Source organism: Trachemys scripta, chromosome 10 (assembly GCF_013100865.1).
Source record: "Trachemys scripta elegans isolate TJP31775 chromosome 10, CAS_Tse_1.0, whole genome shotgun sequence".
Taxonomy (NCBI): domain Eukaryota; kingdom Metazoa; phylum Chordata; order Testudines; family Emydidae; genus Trachemys; species Trachemys scripta.
In genome coordinates, this window is record NC_048307.1 from 66,432,623 (window position 1) to 66,456,951 (window position 24,329).

Genomic DNA, 24,329 nt, shown 5'->3' on the forward strand with positions numbered 1-24,329 from the left:
TGTGTGTGTGTGTGTCCTGATTTGTTAGAAGTTCTGAGCATCTATATCAGGGGTCGGCAATTTTTCAGAAGTGGTGTGCCGAGTCTTCATTTATTCATTCTAATTTAAGGTTTCGTGTGCCAGTAATACATTTTAATGTTTTTAGAAGGTCTCTTTCTATAAGTCTATAATATATAACTAAACTATTGTTAAAAGCAACAGAGGGTCCTGTGGCACCTTTGAGACTAACAGAAGTACTGGGAGCATAAGCTTTCGTGGGTAAGAACCTCACTTCTTCAGATGCAAGTCTTGCATCTGAAGAAGTGAGGTTCTTACCCACGAAAGCTTATGCTCCCAGTACTTCTGTTAGTCTCAAAGGTGCCACAGGACCCTCTGTTGCTTTTAACAATAGTTTAGTTATATATTATAGACTTATAGAAAGAGACCTTCTAAAAACATTAAAATGTATTACTGGCACACGAAACCTTAAATTAGAATGAATAAATGAAGACTCGGCACACCACTTCTGAAAAATTGCCGACCCCTGATATAGATGCTCAGAACTTCTAACAAATCAGGACACACACACACACACAAACACACACAGGGGGGGAGGCATAAGGAGAAAGAAACACAACCTAGCTATGGGTTTAGGTGCCTAAAAGTTTGAAAAGTTCAGCCTGTGCCTATGTGTATTGCATATCACTTGTTTTACCAGGCTTTCATGCCTTTACCACTGCTTTAGAAATGCAAGTTTTTAAAAGCACAAAATGAAGGAAAATTAATTATTCTGATGACTCTATCTGCATGTTAAAGTAACAAAGATCAGTAAGGAATGAAAATAAATGACATTCAAATTGATATTAATTATTTATTGTGTAAAATGCCATGAGGTATAAAATTATGTATTATATTTTTAATTGACAAAACAATTTAAAATTTTGCTCCAGAACCACAAAGTTTTAAATACCAGATGTAGTGGCCAATTTTCACAATTTTATCACGATTCTTGAAATATTCTTTTCTTAAAGCCCTAGATCTGGAGTCATGCGATTATGTGAAAACATCAACATTCTTTTTTTTTTTTTTTTAAAGCTACATTTCTGGCACCTCTGGATGCACAAGAACCAGAAGGAAATGAAGAGAACCCAGCTATTTTTTTTAATTTAAATTTAATTTTAAAAATGCTATGATTTACACTCAATCTCATCTTTTTGAACATTCAGGATGGATGATACCATAGCTGCCCCATAACACAGAGGGATTCTAGTTTGCCATTAATGAGAAACAGTAGCACAGGAATATAGAGGAAGAACACAGTAGACAGCCAGACAGCTATCAAAAAAACACAATGAGAAATCCAAACATAACAGGTAGATGTTCATGGTGATGAGAGACTGAAGATTTAAGCAAGGTTCTTTTATTTTAAACAATGCACTGTATTCTGTACACAACTGGCATGGACCATTTCAAAGTTTTTAGACACTGAATGCGTAGAAGGGGTGTAGCCATGCACACACTCAAGGCTCTATAACCACAGAAGAGGATTAGTACCATAAACAATAGTTATCAGATTATGAAGTGCAAGTCAGGCCAAAAATCCAAGCAGAGAAGAGTCAGAACCAAAATGTCCGATTAAACACCCATAAATTTCTATTAAATTTTGCAACTGATCACTAATTTTTTGGGGGGGAGGGAGTCAAAATACAGATCCATATCTGATCCAAGTGCTCTCGTTTCAAAAATCTTGAATGGACATTAACATTACTATCCTCTACCTATATGGTAATGATCATGATTTACATCTCTATGATGCCTTTCATTCAAAAGAATCCAAAAATTGCTTCCCAAACTGAAATCATTTCCACTCACCTTTGTGAAATACAGGCAGTTTTGCTATAGGCATGACTGGCATAGGACTTGTTTCCAACTACATAATCCCTTTGTTGCAGGCTCCACCCCAACAACGATGCACAGCAGTGTTCTCTGAAATGCCAGCAGTTGAAAAAAGGTTGTACCATATATGTGGTGCAACACTATGTGGCTGTTTTGCATCACATTCCTAAAGAAGTCAATTAAACAGCAGGCAAGCAGTTAAAGCAGAATTTCTGAATTTTCCCTTTAATAATTTGTTTGGTAGATAATCTTCCAGCCAGCAGTATATATTTTTGAAATTGCATCAAAAGATTTTTTATTTTTTTAGAAAAACCTAATTTAGCACAGTTTTTGAGTAAATATTGATGTGTAAGGTCACCAGAACAAATCTTTTAAAAAGTGGAGGAATTCTATTGGACAAGACGACAGCACTCTACTTTTGTATAAATAAGTATTTAATAGAGATTGGCTCAACCAAAATCCTAAATCTAACTATCTCAAAATTTGGAAGTGAATTAAATTCAAACCTATTGCTAAATTTTTCAAATGGCCTTTTGTCTTTGTAATGGACCAAACTAAAATCCCAAAGTGAACTCATTACTTGAGACCCCCTCTAACATTTGGCTAGCAAGAGATGTGTCAGTCCTAAGAAGTGCGTATCTAGGAAGCATCACAATACCCTTTTTTACAAAGTTTACAAAAAGCTCACGTAAGCCAGATCAGTAACTTTAGCAGCAGTCAATATTCATGCTTTAGACCTTTTGTGAATTAATTAATTCCACACAGCAAAGTGCGTTGCACTGTGATTCCTGGGCAATACACTAAAGAAGCAGGAAAAGCAAAAGTTACACTGAATTGTTTATTTTCTATTAAAAACTAGTTACAGCGATCCAGCTTTTATGTATAGGTGGCATCTGGCTCCAGGGTAGAAGTGAGAAAGCTAAACTAAGTTTCATTTTCTGTTCCTCACTTCTCACAGATGTACATCAGTGCTAGAAAGCACAAACAGAAACTTAAGGAAATGGAAACTGGAGCAGTGCAAACCAGATAAGTCTGAACTCATGTTCAGCTAACTGTGTCACCATAGTTGTCATACATAGAAACCTGTAAAGATCATTTTTATCAGGCTGATACACCCTTACAGATGTCCCCCCAACATCAGCAAAGAACAATTCCCAACTATCATAAATGAGCTTAAATGATAGTCACCCATTGAAATACCTTGATGCCCATCTCCTTCATCACCGTTACAGCACTTAGATGATACCATGTGCTTGGCAGCCAATGTTTGCAGGTCAATGTGCTTAGGAGTCTAAGTCCTTCTCCAGTAAACTTTTAGCATTGCAAAATCTCCAGAAATAGCTATTGTTGAAACCATAGTCCCACTTCCCCTGCAGTCCGGCACTGATATGCTCAGCAGCCACACTCTAGGTGTGAGAAACGGAAGGGGTGAATCAGCCCAAGAGCAGCAAAAATTGACAGTTTGTAAATTAATATAAGCCAGAATGGTACAGGTTGAAAATAGAAATGAAAAAAACAAAAAGCAGGATAACTGAGGGATAGCATTCGTGGGAACTTTGAATAACAAATCAAGGCAGCTTCCACAACCTCCCTAGGCAGTCTGTTGCATTGTCCTACTATTCTTACAGTTAGGAATTTTTTCCTGAGATTTAATCTAAATCTGCTATGCTGTAGTTTGAACCCATTGCCTCTTTTCCTGCCTTCTGTGGCAAGATAGAACAACTTTTCCCCATTTCCTTTATGGCAGCCTTTCAAGTATTTGAAGACCACTATCATACCCCCCCCTTAATGTCCTCTTTTCCAAACTGAACATACCCAGTTACTTCAGCCTTTGCTCATATGGTTTGCATTCCATCCCTTTGATCATCTTTGTCACTTACCTCTGGATCCTTTCCAGTTTCTCTACATTCTTTCTATACATTGGTGACCAAAAGTACATAGTACATAGTACTCCAGATGAGGTCTAACCAGCGCCAAACAGAGCCGGTACTATCACCTCCCATGACATGTATGCTACACCTCTGTTAATACAACCCAAAATTGCATTTGCTTTTTTTGCACCAGCATTGCATTGTTGATTCACATTGAGGTTGTGATCCACTACAAGTCCCAGATCCTTCTCAGAAGTGCTGCTGCCAAGCCAGTTATCCCCCATTCTGTATTTGTGCATTTGTTTTTTCTTCCCTAAATATAGCACCTTATATTCGTCTTTGCTGAGTTTTATTTTGTTGTCTATAGCCCCAGTTCTCCAATTTATCAAGATCCCGTTGAATTTTAGCTGTATCCTCCAAAGTGTTTGCAACTCCCCCCAGCTTTGTGTCATCTGCAAATGTCATCAGTATGCTCTCTATTCCTACATCTAGGTCATTAATAAAGATGTTAAATACTGGATGCAGAACAGATCCCTGCAGAACTCCGCTCGAGACTTCCTTCCAATCTGACATCATTCTATTAATAGTTACTCATTTTTTGCTGTTGTTTAGCCAATTATGTATCCACTTAATGGTAGTTCCACCGAGCCCACATTTCTCCAGCTTACTTATCAGAATGTCATGTGGGACTGTGTCAAAAGCCTTGCTAAAGTCCTAGTATATTATGTCCACTGCATTTCCCCTATCCACCAAACCAGTTACCCTGCCAAAGAAGTAAATCAAACTGGTTTGGCATGATTTGTTCTTAGTAAATCCAGGCTGGCTGCTAGTGACCACGCCTGTATATGTTCTTGTTATAACTGCCATGCAGGAGTTCTTTTGGCTTGGAGAATCATCAGGAATGCTGCAAAGGCAGCATATTCAACCCCAGGAGAAATGGGCGGGAAGGTTATTAGATCATTCAACAAATTATTGCTCTAACCAATCAAGAAGCAGTACTGACAAACTCCAAAGACAGTCCCAGAAATTCCTCTTTAGCCAGCACATAAGATGTGCACAAACTCAAATAAGAGCTTGTGACGTTGCACTCTCTATGATTTTATGAAAATATGCTAATGAATGTGAATATAATGTAACTGGAATAGGATTAATGCAAAAGGTCTCTTGTAAAGTATCATTACAAAGCTTATAATCTACTGAGTGTGGTCATCCTATTTGTATAAATGTATCACTCTTGTATCTGAAGCTAGAAATATGAAATATAACTCTGAGGTCCTATTGTAGTTATGCAAAGTGTGGGCCATTAATGGTAGTTTGAAATCTTGATGGCTCCCATCAACCAGGAAATTGACTGTGGATGGCTCTGTTTGCTTGCAGGCCTTCCTGTGAGTCAGGCTGGGAAGAATGAGGGCTTGGAGTCTTACAGTGACATGTGATCATGTCACCTGAACTGGAATCCATCTCTAACCTGGTGCTTTTCCATTTAGAAGGAAGGGTGGGAACCCACAGATGGACAAAGGATTCCCACCTTGTGCAAAAGATATATAAGGGGGTGGAACAGAACAAAGGGGGTTGCAGTCATGAGAAATCCCCTAGCTACCACCTGAGCTAGAACAAGGGCTATACCAGGGAAAAGGATTGTGCCCAGACTAGGAAGGTGTCCAGTCTGTGATAGAAGCTTATTGAAACATCTCTGAGGGTGAGATTTTATCTGTAATCCCTTTCTTACTGTATTAGGCCTAGACTTGCGTGTTTTATTTTATTTTGCTTAGTAATTCACTTTGTTCTGTCTGTTATTACTTGGAACGAGTTAAATCCTACTTTTTGTATTTAATAAAATCACTTTTTACTTATTAATTAACACAGAGTATGTATTAATACCTGGGGGGGCAAACAGCTGTGCATCTCTCTCTATCAGCGTTATAGAGGGCCAACAATTTATGAGTTTATCCTGTATAAGCTTTATAGAGGGTAAAACGGATTTGTTTGGGGTTTTGGGACCCCATTGGGAGCTGGGTATAGGAGTGCTGGAGAAGGAGCACTTCTTAAGCGGTTTTCAGTTAAGCCTGCAGCTTTTGGGGGACGTTGTTCAGGCCTGGGTCTGTGTTTGTAGCAGGCTAGTGTGTCTGGCTCAAACCAGGCAGGGCACTGAAGTCCCAAGCTGCCAGGGAAAAAAGGCTCAGAAGTAGTCTCAGCGGATCAGGTGGAAGTCTCAAAGGGGGTTTCTGTGATCCAACCCATCACAGAGCTATTCTAATATTTCAGAGTTCAAACAACAGCTACAGAAACCCTCAAGTCTGCATGACTAAGGAGACCACCCACCACGGTAGAGGCAGAAAAATTCCTGTTCTTAGCCCAGAGAAAGGACTCAGCTCAATTTCCTACTGTCTCAACATGCTAGTTTCATGAAACTTCCTAAAGAGTCTCAGCTGCTTTGAAACTAATTGCTTCCTGAGAGATGCGCATAATTTCCACTATCACTATACTATGTACAAGGCCTGAGGATAGAACAGGTACACAGAAAAGCCACACCATATATTTTCATTAAGCTTCAGATTGTACCAGTTTAACTAGCAGAATTCTAAGAGATCTACAATTGAGTACAGGACTACTACACCAAATTACTGATATTCACTTTGGGCCTGAGTTCTAGGAGCAGAGGCAACTCCTGGATGGAGCTAAGTGCTTTTAACTGAGTTTGAGACTTGAGGGTGCTTCAGCATCTCCCACCATCAAGCCCATAGCTTTCACTCAGATTGCAATAGTTTCAAGGAGCAACTGATTCGGTAAAATGTGAGCTAATCTTGTAATAGAAAAACTTACTAACATAAAGCATAGTAAAAATTACTGGAATTATTAATTATTAAATTTATTATCCATACAGTACCCAAAACTTGCTTGGTGCTTTATGGTCAATAAAATAGACACTGCTCCTACACTGAAGAACTTACCATCCAATTGTGGGCTTTGGGCAACAGGTAACAATGAGAAAGTTGTGCATGGACTGCTGGAGGTTGGTTATTGCATGCTGGAAGGTGTTAATGGATGTCATTAAGCAGCTCTTTGATATTCAATCATAGATCTTGTTAAAGCCAATGGATGTGCTAAGCACATGGAAGGAGCATTTAAGCCCCTTTATGAGTGATATAGCTGGAAACAATAGAGCAAGACCTGATTAGAAGTTAACAACAGGGCCAAGAGGTTCCAGGATCACAAATATGGAGACTAGGGGAATGTTTGGGAAGTTATGTGTGTGCGTGAGACAGACAAAAAAGTGAGCAGACAGAGAGAGAAGCAGTTGTGAGCATGGACCTGAGAAGGAAAAGAGTGTAAGAACCTGCAGGAATGGAACCTGGGATCATGGGAATTCTGTGCTGCTGATGCCACCATATCTCCACTGGAGGTGTAGGGTGGGCTCCCACAGGAGAACCTTGTCAGGCTGGGCTTGGCAGGAAATGCCACCCAGCAGGACCTGAGTGGCAGACCATCGTTGCTACTGATTGGCTGGTACCAGTACTTAAATCAGGAAGCCATGACAGGAAGCTGTCAAAGCAACAACATAAACTGCCTGCCTGTTTCCAATCCAGATCTTGCTTGCGATAGACCCTAGACTCTGCCTTCTGACCCTGGTTTGTCCTTGGCTTTGCTCTTCCATTGCTGTCTGTAACCTGGTGCCTCACCCTGCTCGCCTGGTAAGCTAAACCTGACTGCCTCCTGATACCTGAACCTTGGTTTGCCCTCTGGCTTATCTCATACTCTGACCTCCCAGTACCTGACTCGGCCTGACTCCTGCTCCGACCACTCGGTCTGACTGCCCTCATCCTGGTCATGACAAAGAGAGAGACAGCTTCTGGTGATAAAGAACTGATTGGAGGAGCAGACTTGGAAATTAGGAGCACGGAAACAGCCTGCTATTTGTTTCTACTGTGCTCAGGGAAACAAGATTTTGTGTATATTCTTTGCAAATAAACAGGATTGTAACATAAAATATACCCAATTTGTATGATCCATTTATTCTATGAAAAAAACCCTGCAAGGCCCCTAAATGCTCAGTCCAAAAGAAATAAGATTATAACAAAATGGAAGCGAGGACCAGGGTTACCATGTCACATGGTTACTCAGGTATGTTATACATACATCTTAAGTGCTCCTATATACACAATTTGTGTATTATGTTTTTGTTATACACACAATTTTTTTACTGTCACCATTTCAATGATTCCCACTGATAGTATTTGCTACATTAAATATACATTCATAATAGTATGTTACAGATATTCAGCTGTACAGTATTTTACATCATGAGCATGAATGGTCTTTATGCTCTAATGCAGTCAATAAAATATCACAGGAACTTGAAAATAAAGAAGTTGTAAATTAGTTATTAGTAGTTCAAAGCAGTTTCATTTCTTCTAGAAAAAAATAATACTGTCACATTCTTGCAATTATTTTCTTGGATGTAAACTTAGATATACATCTGAAAGAGCTACAGATAATTCTTGTCTAATCACAGTAACCTTTTCTTCTGTCTATCTTACAAAATAGATGGAGAACCCTTTCCAAAGTTTTAGCCTAAAATCTATCTCAAAGAACTAAATAATAAGGGTCAAAAAACAAAATTAAAGTCAGTATTGGAAGGAAAAACTGGGTTGGAGAAGAATTCGCCCTATAGTTTCCTACAATTGTCATAATGTAGCCAAGAGAAAAATATGTATTTTTAATTGGAGTTTTTTCCCATAGCTAAAAAGGTATGATCTTACGAATTAAGATAATTGTATGTTTAACCATAGAGGCATTTCTAAGATCATAAAGAGATTTCAGTTGTCCTGAATGCTAGGAGTAAAATCCTGGCCCCATGGAAGCCAGTGGCAAAACTCCCATTGTGACGTTCACAGGGCCAGGATTTCACTGTAAAGCCCTATCTTTTTTCAACTTATGCTAGTGTAAATCTCTTTGCCTGTTCAGAGTCCCAAGAAGTCAAGGGGATCCCAATGCAAGGTCAGGGTCTAAGACAGAAAGAACACTTTTTAAAATACTTCATGTTCCCTGGAATTGGCAAATCCACAAAGAAATAGCTAGAATTATACTCTGACATTTAGAAAAGCATTTTTGAATGTAAAAATATATTTCTATTTGCAAAAGAACAGTCTAATCTATTTTCACATAAAGATAAGACTTATTGGGGGTTTTAATTATGAAGAATCTTTAATCAAATATGCTTGTAACTAAGTTTAAAAAGGGAAGATTTAATTAATAAAAATAAAACACTCACATATGTAAAACAAAATTCTAAAGCTACCTACAAGTTCCACTTCTATCCTCAATTAAATATGAAATCAATGGAAGAGTCTGAAACATATTTCGTTTAAAGACAGAAACTCTTCAGTTTAGAGCTCTTTAGATAGATGATTAAAATGTTCATTGTATGAAGGATCATTAAAATGAAACGTGGGAAAGTCATCTGTAACAGGCTGGATTTCCATGTCATTGAAAGGAAAGACTGCCCACACTACCAACAGTGTGATTCTGTGGTACAATGATCTTTATAGCTGAACATATGATCTACATCAGCGATTCTTAAACTTCATTGCGCTGCGATCCCCTTTTGACAACAAAAATTACTACATGACCCCAGGTGTGGGGCGGGGGAGGCAGAACCTGAGCCCTGCCACCCCAGGCTGAAGCCCCCAGGCTTCAGCTTCAGCCCCGGGCCCCAGAAAGTCTAACACTGGTCCAGGTGACCCCACTAAAATGCAGTCCTGACCCACTTTGGGGTCCCGACCCACAGTTTGAGAACCAATGATCTACATTCTCTCTTTTGGCCAGTGTATTGCTTTATAAAAAGGAAACAGCTTGTCCTGAAAGCAACTGTCCATTTTCATTGGAATTATACCTCAGAGTTAAGATTAATTGCTTACCATCTCTGCTCTACAAAATTAAAATTCAAGTCATAAAAAATTTAAACAGGAGATATTTGTTTTCCTTATAAACTACACACATACATAATCTCCTATACACACACAGACAAAACAGATCACTTACCTAATAATTTCTTCTTTCTACAAATCATCATCACATTAGGTTACTTTTCACAGGGTCCCAACTGCCAGCCTACATGAGTAAATAAAATATATATCTTTAGAGCACTTACCAAATGATAGTATTTTACACGGCTGTTTTATGTTTGATAAGGTAAAATTATCAAATTAATTCTTATGGTATTTAGTTATTTATTGTTCATATTAGTTACTATTGAATTAATATAGTTTTGCCTTTTCTAAAACTAGTTAGATATTAATAATTTGGTAAATATAAATAGAAGAAAAATCACACAAATTATTTTGGTCCAGATTCTGCTCTGGAATGTGCAGACACTCACTGGCTTCAATAAGAACAACATGTAAACATTCAAAGAGAGAATTTGGCCCATATATAGCTGAAGATTTATTTTTAAAAAATAGTAGTAGCGGAAGACTACAGAACAACAGCTAGTGTAGTCAATGTGCTGTTGCTATGATAATACTAAAATTTCCTCATCTGCAGAGCCACTCCTATTTATAGCTCTGTTCATCCAAAATATTCTAGGTATTTCAGCAAATCTGCAAAGAAGTCTATTTACCACAGATCAAATTCAAAATTTAAAAATATGTCTCCCCCAACCCCAATATATGCAGAATATTTACATTTTTATTAAGACAGAAGAAAATATTTTATAGTCTACTCAGAAGATCATTCAGAAATAAGTTCGTTCCAAGCATAGCCCATGCTCCTTGCGGCGTCTAACGTTGCTCCTCTGGCAAGCAGTATAGAAAGAGCTCTTAAGTAGTAGTGGAGGTACCATTCTTTGTTAGTGCACAGCACAGCAGAGACAGTAAGACTATGCTATGACTACTGATCTTTTAACAAATATATTCTCAAAAAGGTAAAAATAGGCCCAAAACAAAACCATGGATCAGAAAATTAAAATTTCTACAGCCCAAGCCTGAGCATGGTTTTAGAGCTGGTCAGAAATATCATTTTGGCAAAATATGCTATTTCATCAAAGCCAAAGAATTTAGTGGAGATGTGCTGGTTTCCTTGAAACTTTCAGCACGAATGTGTTTTGGTGTGATTGGGGGTGGGGGTGGAGGAAGAAAGGTAGAGGAAGAAAGAGACAGATTCTATAATTGGGTCAAGTCTCTGCTCTGCCTGATTTGGAGTGATGTGGGATGAAAATCTCTGCTCTGAATCAGGCAAAGCAGGGACTTGAGTCTGGTCTCTCATATTCCAGGCTCTTATCAGGCACTAGCCAGACATGTGCATGGTTCTGTTTGCATTCTACACTGGAACGAAAAAAAATTTCAAAACCTCAAAATTTGTCACCAAATGGAATTGTCATTCTCCAGTCAGCTCTACCAAGTTTGTCCCCACCTGAAAAATGCTGAGTATAAAAAGGAAAAGGCAAGACACTAAAAGTTTTGAAAGACAAAGAAAGGAAGGAGAGAATTAAAAACCAAAACAAAAAATGGGAACTGACAGAGGTGAAAGCAGCTCAAAACAAGGCCCTCAGATTCCCGCTGTGCCTTAAGGGAGTGAAATACAGCAATCCTGATCACTGTGGAGAGTTTAAAAGGCAGCCTAAGGGTATGTCTACACTATCCTCCGGATCGGCAGGCAGCGATCAATCCAGTGGGGAATCGATTTATCGCGTCTAGTCTAGACGCGATAAAACGACCCCCGAGTGCTCTCCCGTCGACTCCTGTACTCCAGAACTGCAAGAGGTGCAGACAGAGTTGACGGGGGAGCGGCAGCCGTCGACTCACCACAGTGAAGACACCACGGTAAGTCGATCTAAGTACATCGACTTCAGCTACGTTATTCACGTAGCTGAAGTTGCGTAACTTAGATCGATCCCTCCCCCCCCCAGTGTAGACCAGGGCTAAGTAAAGAGAAAGAAATGGGAAATAATGAAGGTTAAAAAATAAAATAAAAAGGAAGATGGTGGAAGGAAAGACATATAGGAACTATCCATTATTTTACGGATTTCACTCAGATTTAGCTGAGCCAAAATACTCAGCTCTTAACTACTGCATCAGCTGAGTTCTAAGTTCAACTCTGCATTGTGTGAACTGTATCCACTATTATATAACAATCCAATTTTATTTTGACTCTTCTCCCAGGCATTGTTAATTTGGGTGTAGGTTATTCAATCCTTTAAGTCATAGTCACTTCTTTCATCTGTTTGGTTTCTCTTTGTCAGCACACATTAAAAATTGATAACACACTTATTTGAATGTTGCCAGTTTTTTGTATACATCTTTGTCTTTTATGCTACTCCTTTATTTTTACTTTTAAGCTTCATTATTGCTCTCTGTTGGCAGGGCTGCCCGGGGGGGGCAAGTGGGGCAATTTGCCCCAGGCACCACAGGGGCCCCCACGAGAATATAGTATTCTATAGTATTGCAACTTTTTTTTATGGAAGGGGCCCCCGAAATTGCTTTGCCCCAGGCTCCCTGAATCCTCTGGGCAGCCCTGTCTGTTGGCTTCATTTATTACCAAGAGTCAAAATGACTACCAATGGTCTATGTATTTTTCTCCAAATTTTCAGACAGCTCTGTAAAACAATGACACTGCTTATGCCACTTAATCATCAAAGTGATAAATCCCTGGATTAAGATATAATCGCTTTAGGCCTCTTCAATTCACTTCCTACTAAGGAAATGGCCATTCTCAGTAAATAATGGGCCTGTTTCTTCACTATTTCACCAGTTCTATTCCAGAGAAACTTCATTGACCTGAATGGATTTATACTGGCATAAAGCTAGTGTAACTGAATGAAGAATCAGGTCTAATGAGTTTTCTTCAGATCCAAAAGTTTTCCTTTCAAGTAGGATCATATTTCTCCTACAGAATGAAATCTAGGACCCTTTTAAATATGGATGCCTTCTAATGCATGTACTCCTACGGACTTCAATAAGAACCATGTTCACACACCTAAGGCCCTTGAATGCATTAACCAGGAAATCCAGTCTTGATGCAATTCTGAAATATTGTTATGGTTCTAAAGAAACAGCTGAAGAAACACAACAGCATTGTTTTTACATCTAAAGTTATCCATGTTTTCTAAAACCATAAGAGATATTAAGATTTGAAAATGTAATTTACATATTTGAAAAGTTTGGGAAAGTGTAAATAGATTTAGTTTGCACTAGTTTGCTGGCTGCTTCAGTTCCTCAGCTGATGGCTCCAGGACAGCTGCATTCCAAAAATCTGGTGCAGGGCAAAGGTCGTAGCCATTCCAAAGCTAAGAAAACTACTCAAAGATCCCAAAAGCTACCAACCCATCTCTCTCCTTTTGTCATGTACAAGCTTATGGAGAGACATTCTGATGCACATCAACAAGGTTATCGCACCATAACTGCCCTTTTGCTCAGGCTGGCTTTAGGATAAAGATGGTGAACCCACGGTCAAGTCATATGTCAAGCACAAGACATCAGAGCTGCCTTCAAGAAGGGCAAGAAAGCTGGCACCATTCTGATGAATCTGTCAGCCACATATGATATTGTCTGGCATGTAGAGGTGAAAAGCCAAATTGTTGCAGACTATTCCCTGTAAGCCCATAGCACAGTTCATCATGAAAATTATGAGGAATCAGAGCTTCATCATATAAGCTGGAGACAAAGTGAGCCAGCTTAGGTGTCTCCATAATTGACTCCCACAAGGATCTGATCTAGCTCCTCTCATTTGAAACTTAGGCCTTGTCTACACTACGAGAGTAGTTCGATTTTACTTAAATCGAATATTTGGAATCGATATTGCAAAGTCGAACGTGTGTGTCCACACTAAGGACAGTAATTCGACTTTGTGAGTCCACACTAACGGGGAAAGCGTCGACATTGGAAGCGGTGCACTGAGGGCAGCTATCCCACAGTTCCCGGAGTCCCCGCCGCCCATTGGAATTCTGGGTGGAGCCGCAAATGCCTTCTGGGTAAAAAAAAAAAAGGGGCCAGGGTGCTTTTGGGTAACTGTCGTCATCCGTCCATCACTCCCGCCCTCCCTCCCTCCCTGAAAGCGCCGGCGGGAAATCATTTCGCGCACTTTTCAAGTCATTGACAGCGCGGACGCCACAGCACTGTGAGCATGGAGCCCACTGCAACCATCGCTGCAGTTGTGGCCGCTCTCAACGCCTCGCAGCTTATCATACAGGTTGCCCTGAGGCAGATGCAGAAAAGTCAGGCGAGGAGGCTACGTCAACGCGGTGATGACCTGAAGTCTGAGAGTAGCACAGACCTCTCAGAAAGCAGGGGACCCAGCGCCGAGGACATCACGGTGGCAATGGGTCATGTTGATGCTGTGAAACGGCGATTCTGGGCACGGGAAACAAGCACTGAGTGGTGGGACCGCATAGTGCTGCAGGTCTGGGATGAATCACAGTGGCTGCGAAACTTCCGCATGCGGAAGGGAACTTTCCTTGAACTTTGTGAGTTGCTGTCCCCTGCCCTGAAGCGCAATGACACCCGGATGCGACCAGCCCTGACTGTCCAGAAGCGAGTGGCCATAGCCCTCTGGAAGCTTGCAACGCCTGACAGCTACCGGTCAGTCGCGAGCCAGTTTGGGGTGGGCAAATCTACCGTGGGGGTTGTTGTGATGCAAGTAGCCAAGGCAATCGTTGATGTACTGCTGCCAAAGGTAGTGACCCTGGGAAACTTGGAGGCGATCATAGATGGCTTCGCAGCGATGGGATTCCCAAACTGCGGTGGGGCCATAGATGGAACTCACATCCCTATCCTGGCACCGGACCACCAGGCCAGCCAGTACATTAACAGAAAGGGCTACTTTTCCATGGTGCTGCAAGCACTGGTGGACCACAGGGGACGTTTTACCAACATCAATGTCGGATGGCCGGGCAAGGTTCATGACGCTCGTGTTTTCAGGAACTCTGGTCTGTTTAGACGGCTGCAGCAAGGTATTTACTTCCCGGACCACAAAATAACTGTTGGGGATGTGGAGATGCCTATAGTCATCCTCGGGGACCCAGCCTACCCGCTAATGCCCTGGCTCATGAAGCCCTATACAGGTGCCCTGGACACTGAAAAAGAACTCTTCAACTACCGGCTGAGCAAGTGCAGAATGGTGGTGGAGTGTGCTTTTGGACGTCTCAAGGGGAGATGGAGAAGCTTGCTGACTCGCTGTGATCTCAGCGAAACCAATATCCCCATTGTTATAGCAGCTTGCTGTGTGCTCCACAATCTCTGTGAGAGCAAGGGGGAGACCTTTATGGCGGGGTGGGAGGTTGAGGAAATTAGCCTGGCTGCTGATTACTCACAGCCAGACAGCCGGGCGATTAGAAGAGACCAGCGGGAAGCGCTGTGCATCCGGGAGGCTTTGAAAGCAAAGTTCCTGAGTGAGCAGGGTAACCTGTGACTTTCTAATTTTGTGTACAGAGAAGCCTTCACCCCACTTCCAACACACGTTTCAAAATAAAAATAGTTCTACTTTGTTAAAGCACACCGTTTTCTTTAATACTGTTTTCGCGGGAATTTTTTAAAACTGGGACGCAGACTGTGGTGCGGAGCGGGTGTAGTGTAGTCGCGCGAATGCAGCTTCTAAACTCAAGGACTGACAGGCTCCGCTGCGGTGGGATGGTTCTTTCAACGGAGCCTGTCACCCCTCCTGATACGGACTGTGTGTATGGGGGGTCTATGTGAGTTTGTGGCAGGGGTGGGACGGTTACAGATCCCCTGCTGTGTGGCTCTGTGATCCTGCCTAAGGACCGCCGCTTAAGATCTCTAACTGCCCTCCCCTGACACAAAGTCACAGAGCAACCCACCCCCCACCACATAACATGAAAAGAACCTCCCAGACTAACCAGGGTAAGTAGTCACTGCATCACTGCACTATGTATGTGCCCTGCTGCTGTGCCTGCCCCCTACTATGTACCCTGCCAAAGGTGACTGTCCTGTCCAATTACCAACCCCCTTTCCCCCCCCTCCTCCAAAAGAACATGATGGAAACAGTAGTTAACAGAAACATATTTTTTATTATCAACTACACATGGGACTGGGAAGTGAAACTTGGACGGGGGCTTGTGTCAGGCGGGAAGGAAAGAACTTGTCAAACTTTGGGGAATGAGAGCCTTCTGCTGCTCGAGCTCTCTGCAGGGGTGGAGTGAGAGTTAGCAGGGACTCTGCCGCCTCTCCTTCTGTGCACTTTGGGTGAAGGGAGTATGGGACTTGGTGGCGGGGGAGGGCGGTTAGAGATGGACTGCAGCGGGGCTCTGTCCTCCTGCCTCCGTTCCTGCAGAACATCCACAAGGCGCCGGAGCGTGTCCGTTTGCTCCCTCAGTAGTCCAAGCAGGGTTTGAGTCGCCTGCTGGTCTTCCTGACGCCACCTCTCCTCCCGATCCATGTTGGCTTGGTGCATTTGGGACAAGTTCTCCCGCCACTGGGTCTGCTGTGCTGCCTGGGCTCGGGAGCAGGCTATAAGCTCTGAGAACATGTCCTCCCGTGTCCTCTTCTTCTTATGCCTAATCCTCCCTAGCCTCTGGGAGTGTGATGACAGGCTAGGTTGTGAGACAGTCGCAGATGGGGCTGTGGGAATGGGAAAAAGGGAGTGAATTCCTCAGAAAGATAAATGTAGTTGTGAACAAAGAACATAGTCTTTCTCTGTGAACAGGACCATGCACAGCACCTATCACATGCGCACTCAGCACAAGGTCGAATTCTCGGCCTTCGCATTCAGTGTCTGGGGTTTTGCAGAGCACTTTTGAGAACCCTGTCAGGACAACGGAATTGCTCTTGCACGCAGACATGGTAAGCCGTAGATTCGTGGCAGCTTAAAACTTTAATATTAGCAATGGCCTCATTTCACATTGAAATCAATGTCGGTCCCTGCTGCCAGCAATCCGGCAAGCAGGAAGTCTGCTCCTGTCCCACACCCTCGCGGCTGTCCCCGGGAACGATCCCTTTCGGCTGACCCTCTCCCGCCTCCACCGCGTGGCTGCAAACCAGCGGTTACAGTTCTGTAAAGGAACGGTAAAGCAGTCCCAACACTAACATTCCCCTACCTCATTCAAAGCAGGTCATCATGAGCGACATCACCCTCATGAGGATCTCTGAGAGCGACAGACAGAGAATGCTCCGGGAAAGCCTTCAAAGACCAGGGCCGTATGCCGCCATGCTGTGCCAAGCAATGATTCCAGAGTACTTGCTAGTCTCGTGGCGCGGCAACGTGTCCTACTACGGAGGACCCAATAAGGCCGCTCTCCCCAAGAACCTAATGCAGCGGATTTCAAATTACCTGCAGGAGAGCTTCCTTGAGATGTCCCAGGAGGATTTCTGCTCCATCCCCGGACATATAGACCGCATCTTACTGTAGCTGCAGTAGCAGGGACTAAACAGTAGAGCGGCTTGGGCAGGACAATCATGCAAAACCGGACATTGCTAGATTTTTTTCAAATAGTTGCACTGCCCATGACTGAACCGTTAAGTTAATCAAACTAATCATGAGAAACCCATTTTTTAAATTGTTAATAATCATGTTCTGTTACAAATAAATGTTTAGATGTTTACAACACTTACTGGATGATCCTTCACCAGATTCTGTGTCTGGGGTAACGGCTGGGGAGGGTTGGTAGGGGATCTCTGTAAGGGTGATGAAGAGATCCTGGCTGTCGGGGAAATCAGCGTTGTGAGCGCTGTCGACTGCCTCGTCCTCCTCATCTCCTTCCTCATCTTCCCCGTCCGCTAACATGTCCGAGGATCCGGCCGTGGACACTATCCCATCCTCAGAGTCCACAGTCAGTGGTGGGGTAGTGGTGGCGGCCGCACCGAGGATGGAATGCAGTGCCTCGTAGAAACGGGATGTCTGGGGATGGGATCCGGAGCGTCCGTTTGCCTCTTTGGTCTTCTGGTAGCCTTGCCTCAGCTCCTTGATTTTCACGCGGCACTGCGTTACATCCCGGCTGTATCCTCTCTCTGCCATGTCTTTAGAGATCTTCTCATAGATCTTTGCATTCCGTCTTTTGGATCGCAGCTCGGAAAGCACGGACTCATCGCCCCACACAGCGATGAGATCCAAGACTTCCCGATCAGTCCATGCTGGGGCCCTCTTTCTATTCTGAGATTGCACTGCCATCAGTGCTGGAGAGCTCTGCATCGTTGCCAGTGCTGCTGAGCTCGCCACGATGTCCAGACAGGAAATGAGATTCAAACTGGCCAGACAGGAAAAGGAATTCAAATTCAAATTTTCCCGGGGCTTTTCCTGTGTGGCAGTTCAGAACATCCGAGCTCTTACTGCTGTCCAGAGCGTCAACAGAGTGGTGCACTGTGGGATAGCTCCTGGAGCTATTAGCGTCGATTTCCATCCACACCTAGCCTAATTCGACATGGCCATGTCGAATTTAGCGCTACTCCCCTCGTCGGGGAGGAGTACAGAAGTCGAATTAAAGAGACCTCTATGTCGAACTAAATACCTTCGCGGTGTGGACGGGTGCAGGGTTAATTCGATGTAACGGCGCTAACTTCGACATAAACGCCTAGTGTAGACCAGGCCTTATATACTTATGACCTACCAACAACTATGGCTGCTGACTGGCTAGAGTGGTTGCCACAATGCAGAAATTTGGCTTAGCCCAATCTTCACAGTGTAACTGCAGGACAGCAATTCAGACAGTCAAACGTAAAGGAGGACTGCACAATTACTAGATTGGAGGGTGGCCTGCAACACCTTGCTAGATTCAATGATGCAGCAGTTAGGTGGCTATAGGGCAACCAAATAACAAATGAGAAAAATCGGGACAGGGGGTGGGTGGTAATAGATGCCTATGTAAGAAAAAGCCCTGAATATCAGGATTGTCCCTATAAAAATGGGACATCTGGTCACCCTAGGTGGCTAAACAATCTAGATATTAACTTCTGTCACATATGAAAGAAGAAGTAAGCACAAATGTGAGAACTGCATGAAGCAAATGTGTCAAAATTGCAATAAGCCCCACCACTGCCACAACACTTCCACTAATTATTTAAGATTCACTGTGCCAAGTACCTCCTTTTCTGAGGACAAGGCAAGGATGCTACAGGCACTCATGCAAGTCCTCAGTGTGATGCATGTTGACTGTTCTAAAGGGACTTCATCTCTTGTGATGTATTTGGCATGCAGCATGGGATATGAATACATGTACACCTAAATTATTCTCTTTTTGGTGCAATAAATTTTACCAGAATAGTTTTTCACCACATCTTGGGGACAGGTGTCTCCTTGTGCAGAGTTGTAACTTGGGCATAACACATGCCTTTTCCTTCATGCACTCCATAAGTCACATAAAACATATGGCTAATGAACATCTGCTATTTCCCCTCCCTTTTCCCCTCAGTCATGTAAACTTGAGCACATATGGCCAGAGTTGTGGTTCAGGAGACGTTAGTTTCACCATAAATTACAGAAGTTATAATATATTGACATGGCTGCACCATAAGCCAAAGCTAAGCCGCTAAACGTTAAACAGGAAGAAAACTTTCTAGGACTATTCTTATCTTTTTTTTTACCATTTCCATTATTTCATAACTGGCTTAGTTTAGTTTGCATCTTTAGTTTAATTCACTAAAATTATTTAAGACTGTGCTGTTGATATTTCTGACAGTTAAATGAAAATTTAAGAATTGTCCTTTTACATACCTTTCAGATTAAGGTAACTAAAAAACACAAAAATGACTATCAGTTTATCAGCTTCCGTAATCCTAATACCTCGTGCAAAGTCAGAACTCCAAGTAGGGTGAGCAGATGTCCCGATTTTATAGGGACAGTCCTGATATTTTGGGCTTTTTCTTATATAGGCACCCATTACCCCCCACCCTCCGTCCCGATTTTCCACACTTGCTATCTGGTCACCCTAATTCCAAGCTAGGTGCTGTAAGTCACCTGAAGTGGACTGATGCAGAGTATGCTCCCTCAAAAATAATTTTCTCCATCTTCTCTTGTCCTTATTTAATACTTTACTCCCCAGATTTTAGCTTAAAATATTCTTTTGCTTCATTCAGTTTTTGCCTAGGAAAGTAGACATTCCCACCCCCCTTCCTCTTTTCCAAATCATTCTACTAAGAAAACTGTTTGGAAAGCTTTTCAGTCATCCCTAAGTCACTTGTTTTTAAAACACCTATTTTGCCTCCCTTGCTTTTGTACACATGTGAAATATGAATTACTTCTGTTTTGTCATATTAAAAATTGTTACCTAAATGACTGATTCTTTCCTCAAATTGTAAGAGGCATTTCTCTAATATGGTGTGCTAAGTCCTCTCAGTCAGCCCTCTTTAGGCTACTGTTTTGCTTTCTTTCAGAATTATCTGGTTGCATTTTGATTTAGCACTTGCCAGAAATATGTCCACATGTAAATGTCTTGTATTAGCCATGGAAAATTATCAAAAAGGTAATAGGACCAAAATGTGTCACCATATCACTGGGAGTTCTGGCTGTGTAAGGACTGAGTAAAAACTGCAGTATTTAGCCATTGTACCTATTTGTTTCCCCACACCATTTTAACAGAAACTTCCTCTTATTTCAAAATATAAATGTAAAATGCTTGTATTTTAGCAGTTGTCATTAAGCCAACAGCATCTCCAGTAAGGATGCATAGTATACACAAATGGACCAACTGTGGAAGGTCCCAAACATAGCAGAACTAGATTATAAAGCCCACCTTCTGCATCCTGTAATGTCTGGGAAAAGAACAGGAGCAAACTACAGCACAGGAGTCTGGAAGCTTTGGGGTCCTGAGCCTGGAGCAGTCCACAGACTAGGGCTGCCCTAGAGCCATAGACATAGGTACTAGAACTTCCAGATTCCCAAATTTCATTGCATGGACCCGGAAGATCCAAGAGCCATGACTAAGTCCAAGCTTTTGTCATAGATATTTTTAATAGAAGTCACAGACAGGCCACAGGCAATAAAGAAAAATTCATGGAAGCCCATAACCTGTCCCTGACTTTTACTAAAAATATCCATGACAAAATGGGGAGCTGCTGGGCAGCTGATGGCCGGCTGGGTGCTCTGGGGCACCCCATCACCCATGAGAGTTCATAGCTCCAGGGTCCCCCTGCCCCCGCATATTGAAGTTGTGAGGGACTCGCTGCCCATGGCAGCCGGGACTGCAGGGCCCCTCCCCACCTGCAGCAACTCAGAGCCCCCCAGTTCCTGCAGCAACAAGGAGTTGTGGGGAGCCCCCAGCTGCCGCAGCAGCCCAGAGCTCCAGGATACCCCATGCCGCCCACAGCAGCCGGGAGCTATGGAGGTCCCCTGCTGCCCATGGCAGCCAGGGGCAGAAGGGGTCCATGCTGCTGCCTGTGACGGCAGGGAGCTGCAGGGTCCCCCCACCACTCACGGCAGCGGTGAGCTACAGGGGTCCCTTGCTGCCCACAGCAGCCTGGGGCAGTGGCGACCCATGGCGGCCCAGAGCTGTGGGGTCCCCCCACCACCCATGGTAGCTCGGCGCTCTGGGGCACCCACCGCCTCGGGTGGCGGGGTACACCGCAGTTCCCAGAATCCCGCAGGCTGATGTCACGGAGGTCTTTGGAAGTCATGGATTCCATGACTTCCACGACCTCTGGGACAACTTTTTGTCTTAACCGTGACTCAAGCAGGGAACATAGCACCCTCGGCTCCAGCTGGGATTCCAGGAGCTGCCAGGGTCCCTGCCAGCCCCCAGAGACCCGGTTCCAGCCTGAGTTGTGTGGACTGGAAATCTCCTTGCCATGGAGCAGGAAGCCTAACAACCCCCATAGTTCTGGCTCCACCTGTTCCAACCAGCTCTAATTCACACAAAAATGGTGTAGCCACAGGAGCATGAGCAGTAACATCACCTCAAATGTAAACCTGCCTGGACTCCATGGGTGCCTCTTTGGGTTCGCTAGCTCCTGCTGCCCAAGCTACCATGGCTACAGTACTATTTTTAGCATGCTGGCTCAGATGAGAGCTAGCACCAGTATGTCCAGGTGAGCTGGGAATCACACCCCTAGTCTGTAGGATAAATATAGCCTTTCGGTAAGGGGGTGTGTCTGTGGCAAAGTGAGAGAAAGAGAGACTGACACAGCCTGAACAAGCAGCTGGTAGCACATGCTGAAAAAAGCTTAGAGCAAGAGCTCTTGGGGGGCGCTGGCTGAAACGGTTTTTGGTATTGAGACCAAGGACACTGTTTCCTATTGTTTGGTTCATTGTGTGTCAGGGCCGGCTCCAGGCACCAGCTTGCCAAGCAGGTGCTTGGGGCGGCCACTCCGGAGAGGGGCGGCACATCCAGCTATTCGGCGACAATTTGGCGGACGGGCCCTCACTCCCACTCAGAGCGAAGGACCTCCTGCTGAATTACTGCTACAGATCGCGATCGCGGCTTTTTTATTTTTTTTATTTTTTTGCGCCGCTTGGGACGGCAAAAACCCTGGAGCCGGCCCTGTCGTGTGTTCAGGGAAACAGGAATTTGTACAGTCTTTGTAAATAAACAAGATTGCATCAAAGGTAACAGACTCCATAGTCAATTTCTCCTCCTAGTTGGAACCCTTGCAAGGCCCTAAACTTTGACTAGCAGCTCGGGACAGAAAAGGGGTAAAAAGAGCATATATAGTTCAGGTCCTCACAATTAAAAAACAAAAGCAAAAACTTTACACAGCTTTTCATCTGCAAGTGCTCATTTTTCATTCCTTTAACTTGTATGACATCATTTTTCCTATCTAGCTTTTTGATATATGACATCATTCTGAACATTTCACAAAAGTATTCTTATTGATTTAGCACATTGGAAGTAATGAGGCTGGAGAATGCCTCTATCTATGACAGTAAATGACAGTACAAGCATAAAGCAAATAATTCATAAACTAATATTGAATCAGATATAGATAAGGATTTAAAATATTTAGGGACAGAATCTATGATCCTTAAAACTGAACCAAAAAAACCTTTTATTGAACAGTATTGCTTGCTCAACAGACAGAGGAATTTGGCCCTTGGATATCTGCAAATAATCTGCACTCTAGAACATGCAGTAATATGATCTGGTTTAAAAATAAAGTTAGTAATACAGAACAGTAGCATTAAAATTATTAAAACTGATATTGAAAGTTTACAACTCCAAAAGACTCATTTAAAGATTTTTCAAGTTAGATAAGTTTTTCTACTGTGAAATATTCAACTTTAGAAATAAACAAGGACAAATTAATCCCAGGTGTAACTCCACTGAAGTCAGTAGGGTAGCACAAAAGGATGAATTTAGCCCCAACTATTTATCAAAAATAGACTGACACAGAAAAGACTGCTTGATAAGGTCATGAGACGTATAGATATCTCTATTTACACACCTGCTACACAACAGTTTCCATCCTGATTGGGAAATACTGCGTTTTACAACAAAGAACACAGATAAAAATACAAATAGCTGTTTTATAAATTATTGTAAGTGTGGATACTAATATTTAACACCACAGAAAATGAATTAAATATTTGTGCTGACACAGGATATATGTAATAGGTAGGATTCTCAAAAGCATAACACTATTTTGTGGCAAATTAAGCATAGTTTAGTAACAAAAACAAATGACAACTTAGATGAAGAAAATATGTTTCCTTTGACGTTTTAATTAGACATTTTTAATTACTGTTCTGAGGGTTTATTAAGCAATATATAAAAAGGTGTGAACAAACAATTATGGCATCACGTTTTTAAAATAATTTTGACATCCTAGCTGAGTTATATAAGATGGCAAATCAATAAGTGCTGAATTTAAAGGTTTTATTTCTTCTGACCCCACGTATTTTCAACAGCTTGTCAATTGGCTCCAATAAAAATATTAAACAAAAAATATGTATTTTTTGTAGGTGAATTACTGAGGAACTAAGGTACAAATGATTATCAAATTAGTAACCAGTGTCATGCAGCATATTACAGTGAGTACCACTGAACCCCTTAAAGAACATTTATACTGAAATGTTTCCAAAAGCAAGAGAGAGTTTTGTTAAATTGTTGTTGAAAGCTGAAGAACCCTTCTGTTAGCAACAGTGACTTTATATGTAAGATTAGGAGATATAAGATGTAATCCTTCCATCCCTGTCACTGCCCCAACTTACCAAAACAATACAGTTGACTCTGGCTCTCCTGCTTTGTGATACCATATCCCAAGAAAATCATGTTTTCTTTTTATCTCCTTGCTGCCAGATGTTCTACTCTAAAGAAAAAGAAGAAATAAACTCTGCTGGCAAAAAGAATTTGGCTGCAGAAGTGAAGCCTACATTACTTATATTTTCAATAATAAATTAGAAGAACTACTGAATAGGTCTTGACAAACACATTCAACCACTCTCAGGTAAAATCATTTCAGATTTCATATATGGTGGCCACAAAGCACGTCAATAGACTATTCATGTTCTCATCAGAATAGAAATTATTCCATTTAACGATATGTGAAGATACCATCCAAGTCTCTAGCCATTTTAAGAGAGTTTATCTGTGTTTAAAAACCCCCAGAAAAATGTAAGAACTTTTCTTTCAAGCCTCTATGATTACACATTATCAATAACCAGAGCAAAGCAGCCTGCGCCACCTCCTGTTTAATAAATGCAGTGGTCCAA

At 42.4% G+C, this 24,329-nt stretch overlaps 1 protein-coding gene across 1 annotated transcript in view; it reads right to left on the bottom strand.

The window, feature by feature from the left end:
• ATP8B4 (ATPase phospholipid transporting 8B4 (putative)) overlaps positions 1 to 23,920 on the bottom strand; it is a 201,471-nt gene extending 177,551 nt beyond the window's left edge. The window contains 2 exon segments of the mRNA XM_034784937.1: positions 9,789 to 9,857; positions 23,829 to 23,920. Coding sequence (XP_034640828.1) covers positions 9,789 to 9,819 — 31 coding nt within the window. The 5' untranslated portion in view covers positions 9,820 to 9,857; positions 23,829 to 23,920.
• Between the last annotated feature and the right edge of the window lie 409 nt (positions 23,921 to 24,329).